Source organism: Haliaeetus leucocephalus, unplaced genomic scaffold (genome assembly GCF_000737465.1).
Source record: "Haliaeetus leucocephalus isolate CR32 unplaced genomic scaffold, Haliaeetus_leucocephalus-4.0 Scaffold273, whole genome shotgun sequence".
In the NCBI taxonomy this organism is placed as follows: Eukaryota; Metazoa; Chordata; class Aves; order Accipitriformes; family Accipitridae; genus Haliaeetus; species Haliaeetus leucocephalus.
The window spans coordinates 11,095,342-11,113,705 of NW_010972709.1; the positions used below are offsets into that span (position 1 = coordinate 11,095,342).

General features: G+C 50.2%; 1 protein-coding gene across 2 annotated transcripts; it reads left to right on the forward strand.

Annotated features, from left to right (window-relative positions):
- The first annotated feature begins 295 nt into the window (after positions 1–295).
- Positions 296–18,096, forward strand: HNF4A (hepatocyte nuclear factor 4, alpha). Of its 2 annotated transcripts, none has more exons than XM_010569701.1 (10): positions 296–416; positions 4,139–4,313; positions 6,167–6,261; positions 8,745–8,851; positions 11,400–11,555; positions 14,867–14,954; positions 15,476–15,631; positions 15,915–16,151; positions 16,829–16,951; positions 17,584–18,096. In XM_010569701.1, the coding sequence occupies exons 1-10, from the start codon at positions 296–298 to the stop codon at positions 17,724–17,726; spliced, it is 1,401 nt and encodes a 466-aa protein (XP_010568003.1). In that variant the 3' UTR covers positions 17,727–18,096. The 2 variants fall into 2 exon arrangements, with proteins under 2 accessions (XP_010568003.1, XP_010568002.1); XM_010569700.1 differs by having other exon boundaries at positions 302–416; positions 16,829–16,955; positions 17,543–17,726.
- The last annotated feature ends 268 nt before the right edge of the window (positions 18,097–18,364 follow it).

The window sequence follows — 18,364 nt, forward strand, 5'->3', positions numbered from 1 at the left end:
AGCCAGGATTGGCAAAGCACCTCGAGACTCAATAACAGTCAACAAGAATCACTGCTGCTCCACCAAAAAAAAAAAGCTTAGCAGCGATCCGCAGTGGGCGAGATGATTAAAGATTAACCCCCTGCCTCCTGCCTCCACCCCTCTGGGGAGTATAGGCCTTGAGGCTCAGCAAATCCTTTCAGAGAAATATTTGAAATAAAAGACAACAGATAGGGGACGCAGCGAAGGCAGAGGGAGGCAGAAGGGCCAATAGCCTCGGACAAGGGAATCGGTACAATCTGGTCCGTGTTTGCTGATGATAATGCGCCTTTCCAAAGCCCTAATAGACATGGAGATGGCAGATTATAGCGCAGTGCTAGACCCGGCGTATACCACTCTGGAGTTTGAGAACATGCAGGTGCTGGCTATGGGCAACGGTAAGTCCCCTCCATCTTCTCCGCAGCGGTGGGACAAGCCAGGGACTGCAGGAGGACAAGTCCCCGGAGCAGCCGCTGAAATGGTCCTGGGGCGGGCTGGGCATGGCGGGGGTGTCAGCTGTGGGGCTCCCAGCAGCTCACAGTGGGGTTTCTGCTTCCCATGGGGAGAAATTGAGGTGGCGGAACGGTGCTGTGCTCAGTGCAGGTGGGATGGTGCCCTGCAGCCCAGACACCTTGGGGACGGGCACACGCCAGGAGCTGGGTGCAAGGAGAGGTCCCCACCAGACATTCAGCCCAGGGACCGGGACTGGGGCTGAACACAGGGGGGTCTCACCTTCCTCAGCCTCCAGCCAAGAGAAAAGACCAGCCAAAAGTTTCTGAGTGAAATGCTGCTGGCGGCTCACCAGGCAGACGACTGCCCCTGTGGCTCCAGAGCAGAGAGCCAGTCCCACCCAGCAGCAGCTGGAGCTAGGTTTTCCCAGAGCAGAAAGCCATTTAGCACCTGTCAAGGGCAGAAATCGCTGCAAAAAGCAATTTGGGCACTGCCCCCACAGCTGCACTGAGGCCACAGCTCTTCCCCATGCAGCGCTGGGGTGTGGGGTGGCATCCCCTTCCCTGCGAGTGCTGCAGGGCCAGGAGGCTCAGCCCCCGGGAAGAGGGGCAAGGGGACCCGGCAAGGATAGATGAGCGTTCCCATCCCCTCAGGAGGGTAGGATCACACTTAACCCACCAGGATTTGCAACACTGGCCCACCCGTTTGGGGACCAAGGAGTCCTGGTGATTAAATGCTCAGAGATAACAGGAGATTCCTCTCCAAGTCCCCCCTAAAGTCTCTCTAAATACGAAGTTAATGACTAAACGAAGCACACCACAGAAAATGACCCCCTGAGCCCTTTCCTCCTGCCTGCTGCGTCACCGAGGCTGCCGGGGCACCCCTGTCCCGGGAGGGCTGTGCCAGTGGCATGGGCTCTTCCCTCACAGCCTGTGCAGGTCTTCTCTTCCCCGGGTTATGGCTCTGCTCCGTCAAAGATGTGACACTGCAGTGCTGAAGTGGCTCTGCTGTGCAATAACCCCCTGCTGCCCTGGGTCTCAGCCCTTTCTCTGCTCCCGGGGGCTAGTCCTACCCACCTAAGGGTCTCAGGGCCGAGAGCAGCTCCCTTCAGCTCTGCCGATGCCCACCTGGACCCTCCGTGACAATTCCAGGTCTTGCTACCTCTCTATGCCCCTCTCCCACCCGGCACGCAAAAGCTCCTGCACGGGGGGCTGTGATTCAGCCCCCCGGACTGAGTGCTTCACGGGGCAGAGGGACAGGATAATTTTATGTGATGAGATCATGTGCGATATGAAATACGCCCTAGGGGTGGATGAGTCACCTGGGTCAGGCAGCACCAACACTTCTCCTCCTCCTCCACCCAGCTCCAGACCAGGGGCTGGTCTTGCCTCCAGGGCTGCTTTGGCACTCCAGCAACTACCCGCACCTCTGCTCGCAAAACCTCAACCTCCTTTTCTGGCAGAGGACTGCAGGAGAGCTCAGCCCCTGCCCTGCACAGCTCTGCAGCTCCAGCCCAGATGTGGCTGCTCAGCAATGACCAAGTTTGCCACTATCAGAGACCAAACAGATCCTGCGTTCAGACAGGCTTGGGGGCTTCTCGAGGTCCTAACACAAGTCTCAGCTGCGATGTCTCAAACTTAAAGTCAGGTTTTTTCTTTCCTCCATTTACCATAACGCCAAAACAATCCAATTAAACCCACTTCACTGCAGCAGCCAGAAGCCCACATTTCTGGCACTACAAAATAAACTTAACTGGAAAATTATCCATTAGGCAATAATTTCATTGTTGGTTGGCTATTAGACTAAGATGTTGTAATTTCTTTGATAACGGTGCCAGTTTTTCCTGTTCTATATTCATCTGATTACAGCATGATATACTGCTAAAAAGATTTATCTGGGCTGTCACAGATACACAAGTAATGGGATTACAGGCAGATCAGCTCTTCCTCTCTTGTGTAAGTCCTATGTGTAGCTGAAACTGGAAATCTAACTTTCCTTCCGGAATGACCTTCATCCAGCCAAGCCCTCAGGATGCGTTGGAAAGAAGGATGCTTTCAGAGGCAAGCTGCTCACAGGGACAGAAGACAGCCAGAATGGTCTTGGGAGGAGCTCAGGGCTTTGGGAGTGGAGAGGGGAGCTTAGCACAGGCAGTGCTGCACCCATGGAAATGCAGCTGTGTGACAGGCAGGCAGGAACACAGAGAGGCAGTAAACCATCTCAGAAAGAAATATAGGAGGGACACAAGAAATTAGAAAGCCAGAAAGCAGGCAGGGAAATGAAAGGTGCTGCCAGAGCCAGGGAAGGAGCTGGCTCAAGGTTCCCTACGCTAGCTCACTGGTGGAGCCACACCAGTTGCTCCTGCCAAGGAATGGCACAAGCAGGCTGTACAGCACCTGCTGCAATACCCCTTTCTCTGCAAAATAAATGCTAAAATTGTAGCCCTACCCCAGGCAGCATAGCCTTGGCCTCCCCCAACACCCATGCTCCAGCTGCCAAAGGGACCCCTCCTGGGATCAGCCTTTTTATAGCACCCAGCCCCCTTTCTGCTGGGTGCCAAGTGGGAGCAGCTGTGGCCCTCCTGGGGTGAGAGCTAACTGCATCCCTGCCAAAGCCAGAGACCAGGGACCAATAGACTCAAGTATTAAAATCCCAGCAGGTTTCTATGGCTTTGTAGATCCTGAGTATCATTTGCAACTGGGATTTCCACTGAGGCAGGGGAATGTGCCTGTGCTGATACAGAAAAATGTACATGGGAGGGGACAATTAGATCAACTGAATTAAGGGCTGATCCATTCAGCCTTGAGGTTTGTTTGGCTTGCTGGAGGGGTTTTAGTGTAGGGTTTCAAGCCTTTCAGATGTCCTTTCCTACAGAGGCTGCTGCAATTACCCATCCTCCCAAAAGAGCCCTGCAAGGACTATAAGACACATCAATCTCAGCTGTGGTACTACCAGACTCTGGAAGATACGCAGCATACAGCCTCCTCCATGATATAGCATCACCCTTTCTTTCTGGGTTAGCTTGATCAGTCCTTCTTTGCATGGGTAGTGTTTGCCCACATGAGTTTTCCAGCTGAAGTAATTTGAGTTTGTTATGCACTTAAAGTCTTGTTCTCCTGAAGAACTGCTGTGCAGGCTGGAGCTCTGTGCCTGGCAGAGGGGCTCTCCAGCAAAGGGAGCTGGTCACCTCATTTCTCTGATAGCATCTGCTCAGGGCTGTCTTGGGCTTTTTCGGTGCTATAACACAAACACCTCTCTAATAAATCAGCTGCTCACCCTGAGCTGTAATACCTCAGCTTTAACTCTGTACCAGCTTTTTCTCTGGCCATGCTACTGCAGCCCAAAGCATCTGCAAATCCCTGAGGAATTTTGGCTCTGCTTTGTGACTCCTGCAAATGGGTTTCCGCTTTGTCTGAAGGCATCGCTGGAGTCAGGCCTTTGAGAAGAGCTGTCTCAGCCTGGCACACAGGGAGCTTTTGCACACTCAAATAGCAATGACTTAAGACACTCGGAGTACCCATTACTCCTTACACATCTCTCTGACCAGCCCCTGCCACACAGTCTGGCTGCAGCTGCCTGGTTCCTCCAAAACTTAAGTCTCTTGCTGGAAACTGAGTTAGGAAATGTTGGCTGTCTGTCTCACTGTCTTCTTCCTGTATCCTTCCCCAAGCAGACACATCTCCATCAGAAACAGCCAACCTCAACACTTCCAACAGCATTGGGGTGAGCGCGCTGTGTGCCATCTGCGGGGACCGCGCCACAGGGAAGCATTACGGGGCTTCCAGCTGCGATGGCTGCAAAGGCTTCTTCAGGAGGAGCGTCCGGAAGAACCACATGTACTCCTGCAGGTAAGGACAGAGGGGACAGGTCGTGTGGCTGAGACAAAACAGTCCCTAGGAGCTGAACAGCAAAGCCCTCAAAGTGCAGCAGCATGGTCCTTCATTTTCTTCATTCTCCCTGCATCCTCCACCACCTTCCCTGACCTCACTCCCCGCCTCTGGGAAGGGTCAGAGACCACTCTCACTCTGGGATTGTCCTCCAGTGATCACTGGGGAAAGACCCTGGGAGCTATTGCCCCATTCTTTAGGGGCCATGCACATGCTCTTGCAAATGGCCAACCGTGGATGCGGCTAGCAAGCAAGGTGATGCCAGGGCGGAGAAGCCCTATTACAAGGGCTGAGCACCTTGCTATTCCCTGCTCTGAGTGCAGCGCAAACCCCACTCCAATGGCCTCCCATCTCTCCTCCATCACGAGGTGGAAGTGTGTCTGCCATCTACCTAAAATGCTGTCACTGCCTGTTACATGGTAAAAGAACATCTAAGGAGCAACAAGCTGGGCAGCGTAGCGTGCAAGCCTCTGAGGACGAGGCACCCATGTTGCTCCTGCAACTCATGCTCTGCATCTTATCGCTGGTGGTAGCCCACGGCTCTCCCGTGCCATCAGCGGCTGTGACCTGCCTGCTCCCTGCTCTGAGCAACCCACACGTAGAAAGTCGCAGAGGAAACCGAGGAATCCTCGGCTCACAGTGTCTAAATCACTTGGGCTTTTTGAGTGAGTTACTCCTGATGGCCTGACAGCCACTTGGAGAGCGTGAAGAGCAACATCACTCTAAAATCTGAGTGACAGAAAGAAGCCCCAGGTTTATGAGTGCATGTGAAGCGCATTATCACTTGCACCCCAGGGTTATTTAAGCTGGCTGCCCAGGGAGCCCCCTCCCCACAGCTCCAGTGGAAAAGTCAAGGTGCCCAGTTCTTTAGAGACTAGGGCTTTTATATAAGTGCTACAGAAATGCTTAAAAAGCTGCTTTCAGGCATCCATTTGGGCAAATCTTAGCTTGGGGCTTTAAAAAGCATGGTAGAAACAAGCCTTTTCAAAAGCTACAGAACTCGGCATGGCTGGGAGCCCTTTCCCAGCTCTGTATGCCTTTGTCTTTAGTTTGCAAACTTGGTCAATCCGCAGTAAATTAGAGCAAATTTGCAAGTGAAATTCATGCTGCAAATGGCCACCAGCCTTGTGGCGTATGCAAGAGACACGTACATGGGAGATCAGCATTTGCCCCTCCATGTGCGATGGATTTGGTGATACAAGCGTGGAGGGAGCTGGTTGCTTCCCAAGTCCTCTCTGAAGCACAGGTGGCTCCAGAGCTGTTCACACACCAGCGATGCTGTCCAGAGGTCAGAACCAACCTGCCTGGATCCCAGACACAGCCCTGGAGAGATGCAGGGACTTAAATCCACTTCTTAACCTTACTAGCTCAAGAACAACCTTCTACCCTATTTTTATTCAGGATAAACGCATTCTTCCTCCCTTCTAACTGGGATCTTACTTATAACAGAGGCTGGCAAGTTGGCTCTGATGCTCCTGGCTCACACTTTTAACTTTGCTGGCGCTTGTTAGTCCATCATGAGCATCCTGTGCCTCGTGGTTAGTGAGTAAGATCAGCAGCCTGAGCTCCTGCATGCAACTGTCAGCTCTAGCCCTTCCTTATTGAACATCCAGAAGTAGAGCAGAGGGCTGAGATGTTCAGTGCAAAGAAGAAACCTCAGGTTAAAGCAAGCGTGGAAATGGCACAGACCATGGCTCCTTTCTCAGGGTGAGCCTCTGGGAACCTGCTCTGAGTGCATCTTGGAGCTCAGGGCTCTGTCTTGTCCTGCCTTCAGACTCACTCTTGCTGCTCCTCACACCTCTCTTTCTTCCCAGGTTTAACAGGCAGTGTGTGGTAGACAAAGACAAAAGAAACCAGTGCCGATACTGCAGGCTTAAGAAGTGCTTCCGAGCAGGAATGAAGAAGGAAGGTGGGTGGCGGCATGGCTTCCCCACACTCCCCCCAGCAGCAGTCACGCTGGCTCCATATCTTTGTGGAAGCCCTCACAGCCCAAGGCCAGTCCCTGCCGTGTACGTGCTTGCCCAGCCATCTTAGCCCCTCCACAGTGCTCTCCTGTGCACAGATCCAGACCCCCATCACAGGGGGGTTTAGGGAGAGTTTTGGCCTCCAGTCATAAGCCCTGCATGTGCCCAACCTGCCCGCTCCCACCCATGCAAAGTCCTTGCAAGCGGCCATTGTTCCAACAGTTGAGGGCAAGGCATGGGGGCCCTGTGTGCTCCCAAATTCAATTTGAGGGCCCCTTGTCAGGGCACCTCTCAAAAGGCCAGCAAAGACAAGCCCACAAGAGTGCCGCAGGGCCATGCTTGTGTCTCAGAACTGCCCGTGCTTGTACACACAAATCACACCCAGGTCTCTTCAGCTCACTCTTGCTCGCGCTGACACACACATCACCTGTGCTCTCACATAGCCGGGGCACCCGAGCGGTTTGGGAACGCTTCTCAACATCAGTGAGAAGCAGAAACTTCAAAGAAGGCCTGGAAATTTGGAAACACTTTGGGAAAAACTGCTCTAAGTGCTGTTGACCCAGAGTCACCATCAAATCCACAGCTACACAGGCGAGTCTGGCAAAGGCCTGTCATTCTGCGCTTTTTTTCCTAATGTGCATATAGGTTCTTGCTGAGCCTCTGCAGAAAGCTGTTTTATCTGATACAGCAGCCGCAGCAGAAAGAACCTAGAGCAAAGTGGAGCATTTTGGCTATTTAATTCCATATGAAACGAGTAAAGATATCCAACCCCTGCGTGGCCCAGGCTCACCCCACCAACTTCCCTGCCTCTCTGCCTCTGCAGCCCTTCCAGGTCCCCGTGACTCAGACACAACAGGACAGGATTTATGCCTTGTTTAGCCCTGTGTGGTTCTCAGGAGTATTCACAGTGGCAAGGAAACCTGGGGCTGCTGAGGTCCTGCTGGTGGCCCTGCTGGTGGTCCTGCTGGTGGCCCTGTTGGTGGAGGGACAAACTGCCAGGAGCAAGCAGCCCAAGGAGCTGCTGGCACCCTGCAGAGCTCACCCCATTGACTTCTGCCAAGGGACAACCAGGAGGCATTTGGCCCTGTTGTTCCCTGTAGAGAAATTAAACCCTGTGCTCCCCCCAGTTCACAACCCCTCGAGGAGAAACTTTGGAGAAAAGGGGTCCTTGAAGACAATGGGGAAGTACTACTGGTTCCTGGGCAGCTTCCCCAGGAACACCAGCCTGCAGGAACACTTCCGAGTGGGAACATTTCTTCCCTGTTAAAGGGGATGAGGTATTGCAAGGAACTTGGCTTGACTTTACCTGAAGAACATAGGAATCCTCCTCTCCCTGGAGCGTCTGCTCATCCCATGCCCAGAGCTTTGCTGCTGTCTGTTAATATTCAATAGAAGTTACATTAGGTGCATGACCAGCTAATACTGAGCAAACATTTGGAAAACATCATGGCGTGACTGAACTCAGGGGCCTGCTACTGATAACAAGCAGCATAACCTTGAGAGCTCCTATTTACAGCCGCTGACTGCAGGGCTTTTCTTCTGGCCCAGCCTCATTATTGCTTTTTATCAGGCAGATTTATACATTGAGAACGTATCAATCCAGAGAGCCACCAGCCTAAGGCAGGGACTGTTCTGTTTCCCCTGCCATCATCAATACCTTATTTGAGCAGATGGCTTTGACTGGTGTGGCCATGGTGAGTTATGGCCAGCCCACGGCCTCGTGGCAGATAGAGAGGCAAATCCTCCCGCTCAGCACTACTGCTTCTGCTCTGGCTGCTGCCACCTCTAGACTCAAAGCCCAGGTCCTCAACACTAGACCAAGCAGGGAGACACACTGGGGCCAAACCTGACCTGGGACCCTCTTTACAATAAGGTATGAGAGAGCTCTGCTGCTCTGGAGAGATAAGGAGGAGCTGTTCCGCACTTCCTTCCTTGTTGTAGCTTAGATGGAAGTTTTCCAGCTGCACCTATCTGGTGTGAGAGCTTCCCAAACGGAGCTCACAGAAGTCATGTGGACAGACAAAGAAGCCATGCAGACACTCCTCCATTTCACACATAAGCTTTGGGCTGCATGCGTGAGCATGGCCACCGTTTCAGACCCTGTATCTTGAAATTAAAAAACTTAAGAGCCAGATCCTTTGAAAGGAAACCTTCCCATTGAACTCTACAGGCTTTGAACCAGATGCCTGGGTTCTGTAATGATCCTGTCCCAGGAAAGCCTAATAAAGCAAATGTGAAAACAGAACCACCAGATGTAGTCAGCTCTCGCAGGCATCCCATCACAAACCAGACGCAGCTGCACCTCCGCCTGCCAGGCAGGGAAGCTGGGAAACTGCAGCTAAGGAAGGGGAATGCCAAACGTCTGTGCTAGTTTTCAGTGTACGTTGTCACAAACAACCTGCAGCTCAGCTAAAATACTCTCTTGCAGCTGTACAAAACGAACGGGACCGCATCAGCACCCGGAGATCAAGTTACGAAGACAGCAGCTTGCCCTCCATCAGTGTCTTACTGCAGGCAGAAGTCCTGGCACAACAGGTACCTCTTCTTTCTTCTTTGGCAAATACAAAAGCATCGGGCACTATCTGGCCAGTAGAGCCAGTTGAGCATTTAATAGCCGAGTCTTCAAATTACCACCTCTTTTTTAAGTAATTTACCTGCCAACGCAACACTGGTTTTTCAAAGGCATTTATTTGTTACCTGAAACCATCCCTTTAATGCTCTTTGGTCCAGAACCCAGTTGTAATTATATGCAATAATCTGTTCTGCTTTGATGGGACACATGAAGGCTGGAGAGCCTGCTGGAAGAAGATAGGGTAGAATCATTGAAATCTAAGGAGCTGCAGCTGCCTAAGCCAGCCGAGGGGCTGGCCTTGCACAAGCAGCTTTCCTTCCCCATCAGCTGTTAGGAACTTCAGATTCTGGCTTCCTGCACAGTTTCACAAGGAATCAGTTTCATACTTGGTTTATGCAGATATTCTTTCCAGTGTTTGCTTGAAATTCCCCATTTCCACAAGCATACTGCCAAGAGTTATTTCCTAGAGCATTCACCTGAAAAGATGATTGCGATTTAAGAATCTGGATATTGCAAACAGTGTACATCAGATCAGCACTCTCTGGGAGGACACAGGACATGATGGGAGCACACAGGCTGCAGGGAGGATTTGTCTGCAAGAACAAGTGATGAGGATGGGGCTGTGCTGGAGGCAAGAGCTGCCACTCTTCATGGAAGCTGGGAAGAACAGCACTCCTCGTCTCAGGGAAAATGAAGAGGGGTTCAACTTGGCAGTCTGTGTTCTTCCTTGCTTCAAGGGTCACATTACCCTGAAGGCTGCCCCGGGAGATGCTCTGGGACAGGACATGCTGTGCTCTGGGCTCCATGCTAGGACTCAGGCTGTAAGCTCCACTTCCCCGAGGAGGGGATATGCTGGTAGGGCCAAGGGCCAATCCTGTACACGAGAAGCATATCCAATCTCATCCCATGCCTCACCTTGTCCTACACAGGCCCTAATATATTTATATACCCTATAAAAATAATACTGGTGCTGCTCCCAGAGGTGTGAGTTAATGGGGTCTCAAGTCACCAGATCTACAACGGAAGGACATTTCTGGGACTCTGAGTCCTGCAGTGGCTTCGTATGCAAGTCTGAAGCAGGGTCTGCTGATAAAAACTACAACCATCGTCAAATCCAGGGGAGCTCCTGCTCTCCCACAGAGCACAGAGCGACTCATTAAACAAGGCAGGCTCCAGCATGGTAATTGGTAACTTTTATGTGCCTAGCTAATTAGAACAAGATACTGCTGAGGAGCTGCCTTCTCCAAGATCTCGGGTCACTCACTCAGAGGTCTTTATTTATTTGCTAAGCCTTCCGGGCTCTCTGATTAGGGTAATACATGGTGAGATTTTTACAATCTTATTTATTCAATAATAGCTCAAGAGCTGGAAAGCTTCCAGGTAATGCAACCTGAAAAAAAAAAAAAGCAGATGGCATTTGAATTCCACTTCCTTGGGGCGGCTGGCAGGGTCCAAGCTGAAAATGCTGGCAGGAACAGGACAGGAAGAGCTGATGTTGTACAAGAGCAGAGAGGGCAGGCAGAGGGCAGTGATGGGGTTGAGTTAATTGCTTACAGAAGCATGAGGATAAAGTAGTGACTAAGGGCAAATTTTTAGATGAGCTGGGTGAGCAGCTATGCATGAGAACCGGGCAGGAGGTTGGGTGCCTGGTTTAGGGGGACATATTCTTTCCAGCTCTGTGTGACAGTACTTGCAGAGTTGTCAGACTTGTCCTTCACAAATGAAATGGCCCCATTTGCCTCTGCAATCACAAATAATTCGCCACGCAAAAAATGTGACCTGTGTTGTGGGCATGTTTGCACATGCAAAGTTTTGCCAAAAGGGCCTAAAAGCTGGCGGGAGGTGGGAGGTGGTTGTCTTTAAAGTCTGTCTTTAGCATTTCAAATTGGGTAATGTCAAATATTAATGACCTGGCGCTCACAGAAAGCAATGTCAGACCTGCAAAGCTACCTTCAGCAGAGACTTTTTGTGCTCATGCTGACTCAGACAGGAGGATAAGTAGAGCCTGCATGTCTCCTGTCAAAAGCGGACAAGGCAGGTCTGGCCAAGCACTGGCTCTGGAGCAGCATGGAAGAGGGAGCAGTTCTCTGCCCTTTGGTGGGACCAAGTAGCTTGTGCAGCAGCACTGGGTCGATGTGTCCTCGTTACTGGTGAGGCTGACTGCTACACGAGCCCCTCTGTTCCCTCCTGGATCTTGACTGAGCACATTTGTTCAGTGGGAGGAAGACCTTGGCTTTAGAAACATTCTGCGCTTTCCAGTCTATTTAAGACATGACAGATTACCAAGATGATCCACAGACTCAGCTCTGAAGCATTGCATGTTCACAGATCCCCAAGTTGATCTCAATTTAATTGAGTTGTGCTGGGCCATGTATTCTGGGGGCTGGATGTGCAACAGAAAAAAGTAATCATTGGTGTGGAGTCTGTATCAAAACAACCTATGGGCTGGGGATTTTCCCGTCTGTTTCCTCTGTGGCACTGAAAGCTGAAGGATCTCTTTTCTCCTTCCAGATATCATCCCCAGTTCCTGTGATCAACGGAGACATCCGAGGGAAGAAGATTGCCAACATCTCTGACGTGTGTGAGTCCATGAAGCAGCAGCTGCTAGTGCTGGTGGAGTGGGCCAAGTACATCCCTGCCTTCTGCGAGCTGCCCCTGGATGACCAGGCAAGTCCCCCCTTCCACCCCACCTTGCTCCACCCTGGGGAAGGCAGCGGGGAGCCAAAGGAGAGCCAGGCAGCTGGGACCTTCAAAGAAAATGTGCATTGTCAACTCTGTTATCCTGACTGCTGCAGCTGATTGGGAACGGCATCCATACAATGCCAGCACAGGCCATTTGCATGTGCAGCTAATCAGTCGATGAGCACAGTCATGATAACACTGAGCTCAAATTAGGTACACAATCAGGTGTGCATTTTGCATGGGTCTATCAGTCAATTATTTAATTATAGTTTGTGCAGCACTTTGAAAACCTGAAGTGCTATACAAATACTTAGTGTAATCAGACTTAGTAGGACAGACTTCTAGCCTAAGGTCTGCTCAAGACTTAAAACCAAATCTGCCTGTCTATCTTTCTTTCTACTTCTTGCCTGGGGATATGTTTGTATCCATTCCCCTGGGTGTTGAATCACTAAAACTAAATACTAGTTTTCTCCCAAGGCAATAAGAAAATCTCTCTTTAGAATTAAAAAGCAGAAATATATTTGCATGTAACACAAATTACTAAAATTATATTTGCTGATTCCATAACCAAGACAAGCACAGTGGCTTTGAAATCCTTTGTAAAACTATACCGCAGGATCTCAGGCAGCCTCAAAGAGATGCAAGGAGATGTCTCCTGTGTAAGTCTGAAGTCTGCAGCAGATGTTGCAGACATGATGTGTGCCCCACCTTGAACAGCACATGGGGATGGTGAGGAGGCTCCAGAGGGAAGGGATAGCACTTCTGGCAGGGTATAGAACTTCTGGCAGTAGCCCGCACAGGTCCTGTTGCAGGTAGGAAGGTATTTCCAGTCTTCCCAGTATTCAGTCACAAAATCAGCATGGGTCTTCTTCAGCTAGGATCAGTCTCCAGCCTTGTTGATATAGAGATAATTTTTACATCATGAGGAAAAAGGATATCCAGAAAGTGAGAGCATCCAGCTGATCAAAACCCTCTAAATCCTAAAACTGAGATCTTCAGTAATAACCCAGCAGCACAAAGCCCTGGGGAATTCAGTGCTGTTAACACAGAGCGTATTTCCCTCCTTACTATTGTGTGTAAGTGCTAAATCGTATAAATTGGCAAGAAATCTGTTAAACTCCTAAGGCAAATACAACTCAAAAATTATGAAAAACAAAATGAACTCCAATGGCCAATGACATTTACACAGCAAACAGGCTGCAGCCCAGCGGAGGCTTGGGCAGCTCTGCAATAACCCATTGTATCCTTGTGCCATTTGGAACACGGGCAGTAAACCTGGTTAATAACTCTGCAAACTACGGCAATTTCCACGTGAGCTCATTTTACATTTGTGGGGCTGCAAAATTTCTCAAAGAAGAAAAAGCCTCATGATGACATTGTCTGAAGGCTGCCTTCCCACAGAGGAGAGGCTGCTCTCAGTAGGCTCCAAAGGCTTGTCTCAACTGAAATAGGTCTTCTGTTATGACCAGCCACCCCTCGTCATGAGCAGTTCCCAATCTGTCCCAAAGGGCTTGAGAGGAAAGACTGTGCTGCATTAAAATTAACCAATGAATGCCACCCATGCTTTTGAAGGACAGTACAAGAACAGAGGCAGCAGATACTCAAGGGAGTGCAGGAGGAAGGACAGAAATGCCAGCGAGCAGGAATGAACAAAACTATGTGCAAGCCAGCTGCCCAAGGGTCCTGAGAGCCAGTCAAGACATGTCTGGTGGGAACATTTAATGTTGGGAAACACTGTTACATTGTCATTAAAATATTGCCTGAGAATGAATAATCTCTGCCAACATTTTTAACGGAAAGGTCATACCCAACCCCTCATTCTTCCTCTGCACCAAAATGTCAAAGTACTGGGTTTGGTGGGGCAAAGCCATTTCATTTCAAATTTAAAGTTCTATTCTGTTGTGCTACAACTTTTATGTTTATCCTAGTTCACAATGAGATGCTGTATCTCAGGTTGATCACTGCAAGAACAAATATCAAATGAGATGGTTTTGCCTTGTTGAAGTAATTTACTTTAACCCTGCTCAAACAAGCAAATTTTATGGAAACAAAAACAGTGGTTTCAAACTGAGCTTTCTTGAATTTGCATTAGGCAGGAAATTTCTATGTGAGGGCTTTGCTCCCCCTTGGGACTCACAGTTTTTCCATCCTTTTCAAAGTTTCGTCAGATAGGAAAGCTCATTTTTTTGCAGCTCTGGTAATTACAAGCAGCTTGGCTAACACATCCACCCATGTTTGGATAGCGATAGAGAGAGGCTAGGTTTTGGCATACAGATAAAGGTTTCCAGGCATCCTGTGTCCAGTCTTTCTGCAAGGACCACCACTCTCTTTATTTTGCATAACTCTTTTTCACCCTCTGCAAAAAAAAATCCCTCTCTCAGACATCAGCATCTTTTCTAACCAGAGCTCTCTTCTACGGGTGACACATTGTCCTGGCATTTCCGGTGGGATAAGACTTCTCTTGGCTTTGTCAGATGCTGAGGGATAACACACTGGAAAAATGGACCATTCCCATCAGGACACACTTTTCAGAATCTCTCCATTAATGTTTAATGATTGTTTTCTCCAGCAGAGGCTCCTGGCTGGACATTAAGAAGCCTCTGTGTCAGGCTGTCCAATCGTTAACTTCTGTTTCTGCCTAAATCTCTGAAATTTTTAACTTAAGGAGGGCAAAAGATTCAGAACATTCTCAGCAGCCACTGGAGGGTGTAAAATGAAACACTTCAATCATTAACATCAGGGCAGAAAAACATCCCTTTGGCTTCCCTGGCCCAAATGCCCATTGCTGCGGAGGGAACAAATGGCCAGAGGATGACCCCATCAGCCAGGTGGACGTGGGTCCCCATAAGCGTGATTTCAGTGGGAGGTGGGCACGGCCCAGAGGGACAGCAACTGTCCCCAGCAGTGGATCGTACTTGTGCTCACTTCCCAGGCTGGAGCATGGTTCCTGGTTCTGCACTTGGGAGGAGTTGCCTTGTCTGCAAACGGCCTACTGTGAACATGTCCCGCTGCTGGCTTGAGGTCCTGGGACAATCTAGCACGTTCTTGCTCATGACATGTGCCATGAATATGGGATGTTTCAGGTGCTGTCTACTAGTTCTGCTGGATTTATAGCTGTTTATGCACAGGAGTAAACCACTTTTTGACCTCTTTTTCTGACTGTGACTGGACAGGGGCTCTCACTCCCCACCCTTGAGCGCAGTACAGGAATGCTGGGCTTTCTCTCTTGCTTATGTGAAATCACAGCTTTGTCTCTGTCTCTGCATCACCCAGATAACTTTTCCCTGCCCTTGCAGGTAGCACTGCTGCGAGCACATGCAGGGGAACATCTGTTACTGGGAGCTGCCAAGAGGTCCATGGTGTTCAAGGATGTCTTGCTGCTAGGTAAAGAGTGCACTCCTGCTCCCGGCCCATCAGCTTCTGTGAAGCTTCCCTGCCAGGGTGAAGGAGAGGGTAGTTCAGTGTTTGCAGGCATCGGTTTTGCAGGGTGGTGGCTTGAGCTTTTCTGTATTTTAGCAAGCCTAGCACAACCTCTGGGTGCAGCTAGGCCTGGCTGACATTCACATCAAGGCCACGACATGTGGCAAAGTTGGGGGACTATCAACATTCACATTGCCCGCCCCTCCCAGTTTGTGTAAGCAGGCTGTGGTGTGATTGAGAAAAAGGCTCTTGCTCCTCAGTCAGCTTTTCCTCGCTTGAGTGACTCCTGTGTAAGGAGAGGCTGCTCTGGCAACACAGATCAGCATTTCTGGCGGGCTGAGCCAGGGAAGGGGCAGAAGGAGGAACTTGTTAAGTCCACCCTCAAAATTATCTCAGCATTGGTTACTTGGGTTTTGAGCGCCTTGACGCCCTTGATAAGTGTTGGGCAATGACAAGGCGATGGTCTCTGTGCTGCTTGTCCAAAGGAAACGACCACATCATCCCACGGAACTGCCCCGAACTGGTAGAGGTGAACCGCGTAGCCATCCGCATCCTGGACGAGCTGGTCCTCCCCTTCCAGGAGCTGCAGATAGATGATAATGAATATGCCTGCTTGAAAGCCATCATCTTCTTCGACCCAGGTATGCTCCAGCTTGGTGAGGGTTACCATCAGAGGGGACTAGTCTGGGTTATGCCAACTAATACTGGTCCTGAGTTGTGGAAATGCTGCCTGGTCTCCTCTCTGGGCCAAACTGTTCTTAGAGGGAGGGGAGAAGTCAGCCTAAGAAGAGAAAAAACATCCATTACAGCAAAGGATAGAGAATCAGAGACAGCTCACCTCAGCCTGCACCCAGACTTGATGCTATTACTGAGGGCAGCTCCTAGGGAAGCAGCCTGGATAGTTTGTTTTGTGGGTTATTTCAGATGCCAAAGGACTCAGTGACCCCTCAAAGATCAAGCGGATGCGATACCAGGTGCAGGTCAGCCTGGAGGACTACATCAATGACCGGCAATACGACTCACGGGGCCGCTTTGGGGAGCTGCTGCTGCTGCTGCCTGTGCTGCAGAGCATCACCTGGCAGATGATAGAGCAGATCCAGTTTGTCAAGCTCTTCGGCATGGCTAAGATTGACAACCTGCTGCAGGAGATGCTGCTGGGAGGTGAGTGCTTGAGGGTCCTACAAGAGGCCTTTTAGTGTTCCCTGATCACTGTCCCCTTGAGAACCTCCATAGCCATTGTTTCCTACCTGAAAAAGGTGGAGACAGCCTGTATGCAGGTCAGCCCTTGCCTCACACAAAATTATCTCCCCCTATCATTGGCAGTGGTAACAAAGGGTCCCCCATTTCTACTCACCTAAAGAGATGCATTAGCTGTGCATCTATTTACAGAGAGGCATCCCCAGCCCTCTGCATGCAGACAAGCATTGCTGTGCAACCCCCAAACTCCTATCAGCCAGCCATTTCACTAATCCTTCTCTGTGTCAGAAGGGCGTCATCAAAACAAAAGGGTCTGAAAGCTCAGGTTGAAAGTGTCCCAGATTTTCTAGTGGGAGCATCCAATGGGACAAAACAAAATGAAAAGTTGCCACCATACTATTCTTTAGATGGAGCTGTGACTCAGGAAGAGAGGAATACGATCCTGTATAAGCGGAAATGCAGGCAGAAGGCAGGGGTTAGTAAGCCCAAGGCATCCATGGAGGAAAATGGGAAGGGTGTGCTCCAATCACATATGCACAAGCTGATCACGCACAAAGCCTTGGACATATTGGTGCAGTGGGTCTGCCCATCTGAACTGTCTCCTGCCATTGTGACAACTAATGTATTATGCACATTTTCAGGCTCATCAAGTGAAACACCGCATGCTCACCACCCCCTGCACCCTCATCTGATTCAGGAGAACCTGGGAACAAACGTCATTGTGGCCAACACAATGCCTCCTCAGATGCACAACGGGCAGATGTGTGAGTATCACCAGAGAGACAGAGAGCTCCCAGGAGAAACCGAGAGCTTTCCAATGTGCCTGTGGAGGTAATTCCTACCACACAAGGAAAATTTCCATGCGAGACAAAATCTCTCATAATGAGTGTGTGAGAAATTCCTATGCAGAAAGGAGAGAAAGACAAACAGAGAAGTGGGTTAGATTAGATCAGGCTAGACTAACTGATTCAACAAAATGTTCCCTGGCAGACTGTAACTTTTATATAGCCCTTAAGGGGCTGAGTGATCCCATCCAGTCCACACTGAAATCAATGGAAAGGCTTTCTTTCCCTTGAATGGTTCAGACACACTTCACTTTGCCCTCTGCAAAAACACAGGGGAATCTGGGGCCACCACATGGGGCCACTACTTGGGAATTTGGGCTGAGATGACCTCAGCTGACCAAAAAAGTGACCAGTACAGGTCCAAATGCCAGCAGCTCCCCTCATTCAATGTTCATTACTGTGGTTCTTCCAGGGCATCTAACTGTGCCTAAGCTATGGTTTTGCTACAGAGCCTCTGCCTTGCTTACACCTGAACTTCGCACAACTGAGGATAGGTCCCAGTGCTATCAGGTCCATGAGGCTCTCTTCTAATTTTGTTTCTCTCTCTGTAGCTACTCCAGAAACTCCACAGCCATCTCCACCTGCAGGCTCAGGACCAGAGCAATACAAGCTGCTGCCCGGAGCCATTGCAACCGTGGCAAAACAGCCCACCTCCATCCCGCAACCTGCCATCACGAAACAGGAGGTCATCTAGCAATCTGCAGACCAGATGGCCTCATTTAGAAGACCGTGTGGGACAAAAGCCTGAACTGACTCTGTCACTGTGAAAAGAGAAGCCATCCAGAGGTCAATGGGTGCAAACACACAGACTTGCTTATTGGACTAGTCCACCACCACCAAAAGCTGTCTTCCTGCAGCTACGGACAGCGTGTGCCACGGGCAGCCCTGAGTCCCAGAACTAAAGCTGAAGCCTTACTGAAACCCTCAGTCTTTGTTAGAAGGGCCAGATTTCTGCCTCCCTCTGTGGGGAGGTTGCAGTGACTGGCTGGGGACAGTGCACCTGGCTGTTACCCCATTGCCACCTCTCAGCGTTGGTTCAGCAGACACCAGTCCCTGCGAACAAGCAATTCCCTGTGCTATGTGAATGGAGGGTTTCCCTCCCGCAGCCATGCCATCTCCCCAGACAGTCCCCAGTCCAGCCAAACTTGATGGAGATGGAAGCTCCCCCAGGAGCATCACAGCATTACAGAAGGTGAAGCACACGGGTTTTGCCCAGGCATTACTGGCAGAACCACTCCTCAGCCTTGGCTAGTCCCAGGTCTTTGCATGGTGTCACCTTCCAGCACACTAACTCCCCCAGCCGGGTCTAACAAATCTTTTCAGCTGATACTG